The sequence below is a fragment of the Diceros bicornis genome, chromosome 6 (genome assembly GCF_020826845.1).
Source record: "Diceros bicornis minor isolate mBicDic1 chromosome 6, mDicBic1.mat.cur, whole genome shotgun sequence".
NCBI classification, from domain to species: domain Eukaryota; kingdom Metazoa; phylum Chordata; class Mammalia; order Perissodactyla; family Rhinocerotidae; genus Diceros; species Diceros bicornis.
Window position 1 is genome coordinate 51,553,027 of NC_080745.1, and position 5,120 is coordinate 51,558,146.

Genomic DNA, 5,120 nt, shown 5'->3' on the forward strand with positions numbered 1-5,120 from the left:
TTTGCCACCTTGGGAACAGCTACAGAAAGCATGCTTTCTGATTTCAGATTTTGCTTCAAAAATCAGTCATTATCTTATCCTACAACTCTACCTGCGCAAGAACACAAAAAATTCTATACTCGTGGTGCAAGATTTGTTATAGCAAAAACACTGGAAACAATTTAAATGTCTCTCAATAATGACTCTTTAAATAAATTATAGCCATTCTAACATACTACACACTTAATGAAACCATTAAAAAGAACGAGACATCTCTCTCTATGACTTAGAATGAGCTGCGAGACACACAGCAAGTGAAAAAGAGCAAGGTGCATGGCAGTGTGTAGAGTGTGCTACCAGCTGATAAAATATTTTGTGAATGCATTTCCAAGTGCATATATTTTCCATTCAAATAAATTTTTTAAAAGTAAAATAATACACACATTTAAGCAGCCACAACCTAAAATGTTTGAGATTCCTTAAATGATCCTCTTTTGAATTGATATTGTGTCTGACTTCATCTTTCCCTCCATTACTAATAAAGTATCTACAGTTTTCTTGATATTCTTTTTCCACCTGTATAAATGTGCAGAATTTCTTTCTGATGGAAATCCCTTCCTAACTTCTCAGATGGGAAGAAGAGGTTGGTTTCTCATTCTCCCACCCCCATCACAAGACGGGAAGTAAGAAAGACTAGAACTAGGATTGATGTACCGAGATGTGCAGGGACGGAGAGTCTCTGGCCACACTAGAAAGGAAGGGCTCCCGTAACCAAGGCCCTTTAAATGATTGCTCCTTTCCCCTCTTAAAACAGAGGCCTTTCTTTCTTCTTTTAGAAGAAAGGGTTTCCTGTTTCCTCTCCTCTATTGTGCTTTATTGGAGACTGCAGGCCTTAGAATTGGCCTTCCTGGCACTTCAGCAAACAAGCACATGTAGAAAAAGAAAGTTTCTCCAGGGTGAGGAAGCTGAAACTTCCAGACAAAAGGAATGTAACAACAGACATCCTGCCAGTTCCCTTCTCGGTGAAGAACCAACCAACCCTTGTGTCCCGCTGGCTCAGCCCCTTGAAATTGAACCACTTCCGGAACTACGAAACAACAAACACTCTAGGACATCTGCGTTTTTTAAGGAAACTTTTTGGACAATTGATCATCGCTGTCCTTTGTAGTGCCTTAACCCAGCATTTTGTGGTTTTGATGTAGACTTTTAGAACGTGAGCGCATAAGTGTAAATTGGGATGGTCGCTTTCCCCTTCCTCAGTGTCAGATTTGCCTATTTCAAAGTTGGCAAGTGAAAATGCAAAGTCAGTTTAGATTTCATTTCTGTGGCTTTTCTTTTAAACAATATACCCCATCCTCATTCCAATCAACAGATTTCAGGTTAAGCAAAAACTGAAATATTCAGCTCACCTAGCAAGAGAAGAAAAGAATGGCATGAGAGAGGATTTGTGATTTTTATTTAATAATTATTTTAAAATCAAAATAATTAGAACAAGTCTTCCTGGCATGAAGTATTTAAGATACTTAAATTTGATACAAAATCTGTTTGTATTTGTCAACTGTATTTATACTCACACACACACACACACACACACACAAACACAAGCTCTTCCTGCCAACCAACAAGTACTTGACTCTCATATTATTTTTGTGGGAAATTTCCTTTGTTACCCAATAGTTATTAACTATTTGGACAATATTATTAATTTATTGGAAAACTTTTGAAAGTAGTAATGTAAGATTCAATCTCATACACCACGATCATTTGAGTTTGTCAATGGAGAACACGTTTTTCTTTAAAATGACTCTAGAGTTGATTAACATTGTCTTATATTTAGACATCTTTCTCTGATCATCTTTAAACACGTCACATTTCTGTCCCTATAGACCACACACACACACGCCTCTCAGATCACAATGCTAAAATTTAAACTTGTAACATTTCATAGTATTAAATGTTAAATTTTATTTCAAGGGCTATCACAGCCTAGAGATAAATATAATCTAAGCACTGAGATAGTACATTTCAGAAAATAAGCTAATATTTTCATGATAAATTTTAGATACCTATCATTTGTCATTCCAAAAGCTCCTTGCATTCTAGATTCTAGAAGTAAAAGGGGAAAGGGTTATGCACTTAAGAAGTATAAGCTGAAATTATTTATTTCAATTCAATATAGAATATTTGTGTCAAGATAACAATGTGTACAAAAATTTACATAACAAGAGGAACAATAGACAATGCAGCACCTGTAGAAAAATAATTAAAAGTTTTGTTGCATTTACAGGTAAGTGCCACACTGAGACTTTACAACACAGTAATTTACTGCAATCAGTGACGAGGAGTTCCATAAAGAAACAAAGCTCTTACACTCCAGATTTTCGGAAGGTATTGGAATGCTTAACTGTAACCACAGAATTTGTACATCCTTAAGGACTGAGCTGACAAAGTCACAAAAGGTTTTCATAGCCTATATTATATAAAAGGAGTCCACTGTGTTCAGACAGCTGGCTTAGTGTCTCTGACAGGTGTGAAGCCTAGAAGAATTACTGGCTTGATGGTGATCTTTCTGTATCCGGCAAGACAGACCTTCTCCGCAGTAACAACGCTGGAATATCTCCAGCCCATGGGAGCCTTTTCTCCTGTGCTTGGTGCACACTTGACCTTCTTTGAGGACGGGTTTACAGATCTTGGACCAGAAGTGTCTAGCACAGCACAACCCTGTGGCACAGTCTGATGATCGGAGACAGACAGAACCTTCTTGTCCTAGGAAGGAGGAGACAAAATGAAAAGTATGTGGTCACTGCTAAGCCTGCATTATTTCATTAAGATAATCCGATGGACACTTCTGATGTGCTAACAAAGAAGAATGAGTCTTAAGGTCCTCCAACCTACCTTTGGTATGATACATTTTTGAAGACAGTGTAGTTCTTCTGGCATACCCATCCAAGGTGCTGTGATCATTACCAAAGCTTTCAATAATGGTTTCCTCGATTTCCCCTCGATGGAAATGATTGTGATCAGAAGGCATACATATTCCTAAGGAAGCAGGAGAGAGTGATTAATTTCTAAGCTGTAATGTGTTACTACCTCCAGCTGTAACAGTGGCAGTCTGGTATGCCTGCACTAACTTGATACCTCATTGCAGTGACATTTTAAGCACAAGCCAAACTTCCTCCCTAGTGTTCATGCAAAACTCCCCAGATGGACAGAAGCATCAGTGTGTACACTGTTCAGTCATATGCGACATCCCATATATAGCCATTTAAAATACTTTCCTACCAACTGTGGTAGTGGCAGTGAGATTTCTGCCCATTTTAATATGACCCTTGGGGTAAGAAAATCAGTCACTTAAAAAATTGTTTTTAAAAATAACTTCTCTGCCCTTGGTGCTATATAGGTACCGCCAGACTAAGTTAAGCAAAAGCAACACCAGCTGCCTGGAAGATTACAATCTCACCCACCAGTTACTTTACTGTATAATTTCTATATTACAGAGATTTAGTTCATCCTGGAGTATTACTGGATCCTAAGGAGGGTCGCCACCCTTAAGTTTATTTCTGGAGACTTCTTGGGCTGAGTCTACCTCTTTGAGACATTGAATTTTAGTGGATCTATGGTGGGAGGGGAAGAGGAGTACTTATTTTAAGGTAGCAGGAGGTGGAGGAAGGGGTAAGGATGGAGAGGCCAAGATGCGAAGCTATCAAGATCTTCCCTAAGGAATGGCCAGCACAGATAAATCATTCTGTTGCAAATGGAAAAGGCAGCTAAACGCCAGAGCTGGTTTCCTTGCTCTCTGTATAATTCCACCTCCCTTCCTCCCCACCTTCTTTCTCAATCCGTGTCAAGACTCCTCAAATTTTTTATGGAAGGGTCCACTCAGAGGTAAGCCGTCGTGTTAAATAATTGAGGGACACAGAGGAAGATAAAGAGCTCCAAGACTTCCGTACTTCTCTCTCCTCCCAGATTAATCACTCGCCATGAAGATATTTCAGGGGAACCTCGCATTCTGAACACCCGTTTGCAGGTGGCGCCACAGCTTCCCAGAGAGCGTTTTCTCCCATCGGTAGGCGCGCAGAAACCGGACAGTTTGAGTCAGAAAGGGAGCGACCGGACTCACCATTTTTGCAGAAGTTCCCAGGGCAGCACATAGCGTGACGCATGCAGCGTTTTCGGCGCTTCCTGCAGGCGAGGCAGATTTGCGCGCTGGCGCCGGCTCCGCGGGTGGGACTCGCGCAGTACTCGTCGGTGCTGCACTCCTCGTCCTCGGCGCACGGGTATGGCTGCGGGAAGGGGGCCGGGAGAGGGTGAGGCATCTGGGCATCCAGGTGCCCACACTCCTGGGTCTCGACGCTCATCACATTTTCTTTCTGCCCACCTGTCCAAAAGCTGTTGCTGCCCACTGCTCCCAAATGCAGTTTCCAAATGCGCCCTGAACCGCACACACTCAGCACGTTCTACGCCTTCTCCCCAAAAGAGACCCTTTTAGGGTCACAGCTTCCCCAGATCCCTGAGACCCTTCTCACCTGGTAGTTGTCAATAGTCTGGTACTTGTTCCCGCCCTCGTACAGAATTCCCGGAGCTGCGCTGACTGCAGAGCCTGGGTGCCCGGCAGCGCCGCCCAGCGGTGGGGGCAGGTTCTTGATGGCGTTGGAATTGACGAGAACCGAGTTCAAGGTGGCGCTAACTCGGAGCAGAGGGTGGCCGCAAAGAGCCGCAGCTACCAGGGTGACCAAGACCCGGGCAACTCCCGCTGCGCCCAGAGCCGTCATCTCAGGAGGACTCGAGAGAGAGAGAGAAAGAGAAAGGAGGGATGTCACTTTGCAAGCCTGGTCCCACCAAGCGGTGCTGCAGAGTCAGGCTTCTGACAGCCTCCAGAGGTCCCAGAGTTCTAACTGCCTGGTGCACAGAGCTCTGCGCCGCCACCGCCACCGCGGCTGCCTTTATACTTGCGGGCTCGGAGCATTCCAGCCCCTCGGGGGGAGACAACAAAGGCGGGATGGGATTTCAAAGCGTTGGGAGGGGCTGGGAGGGGGTGTGTTTGTGTACATGAGGGGGAGCCTTTGACACTCTTCAGCCCACCCCTCCTTTGCGCAGTCGCTCCCCTGGCCCAGCTCACCTTCGGGGTGACCGTAATCAGT

General features: G+C 43.8%; 1 protein-coding gene across 1 annotated transcript; it reads right to left on the reverse strand.

Annotated features, from left to right (window-relative positions):
• Positions 1-1,483: 1,483 nt before the first annotated feature.
• Positions 1,484-4,875, reverse strand: DKK1 (dickkopf WNT signaling pathway inhibitor 1). The gene is made up of 4 exons (XM_058542675.1): positions 4,506-4,875; positions 4,100-4,262; positions 2,875-3,018; positions 1,484-2,745 (listed from the first exon to the last, which is right to left on the reverse strand). The coding sequence occupies exons 1-4, from the start codon at positions 4,749-4,751 to the stop codon at positions 2,492-2,494; spliced, it is 807 nt and encodes a 268-aa protein (XP_058398658.1). The 5' UTR covers positions 4,752-4,875; the 3' UTR covers positions 1,484-2,491.
• Between the last annotated feature and the right edge of the window lie 245 nt (positions 4,876-5,120).

Excerpts from the sequence above, each read along its gene's own strand:
- DKK1 (XM_058542675.1), bottom strand. The coding sequence starts at position 4,751 with ATGACGGCTCTGGGCGCAGCGGGAGTTGCCCGGGTCTTGGTCACCCTG. Across the intron at positions 3,019-4,099 it reads TGGGAACTTCTGCAAAAATG|GAATATGTATGCCTTCTGAT; the intron begins GTGAGTCCGGTC and ends CTGCTTCCTTAG. Across the intron at positions 2,746-2,874 it reads AAAAATGTATCATACCAAAG|GACAAGAAGGTTCTGTCTGT; the intron begins GTAGGTTGGAGG and ends CCTCCTTCCTAG.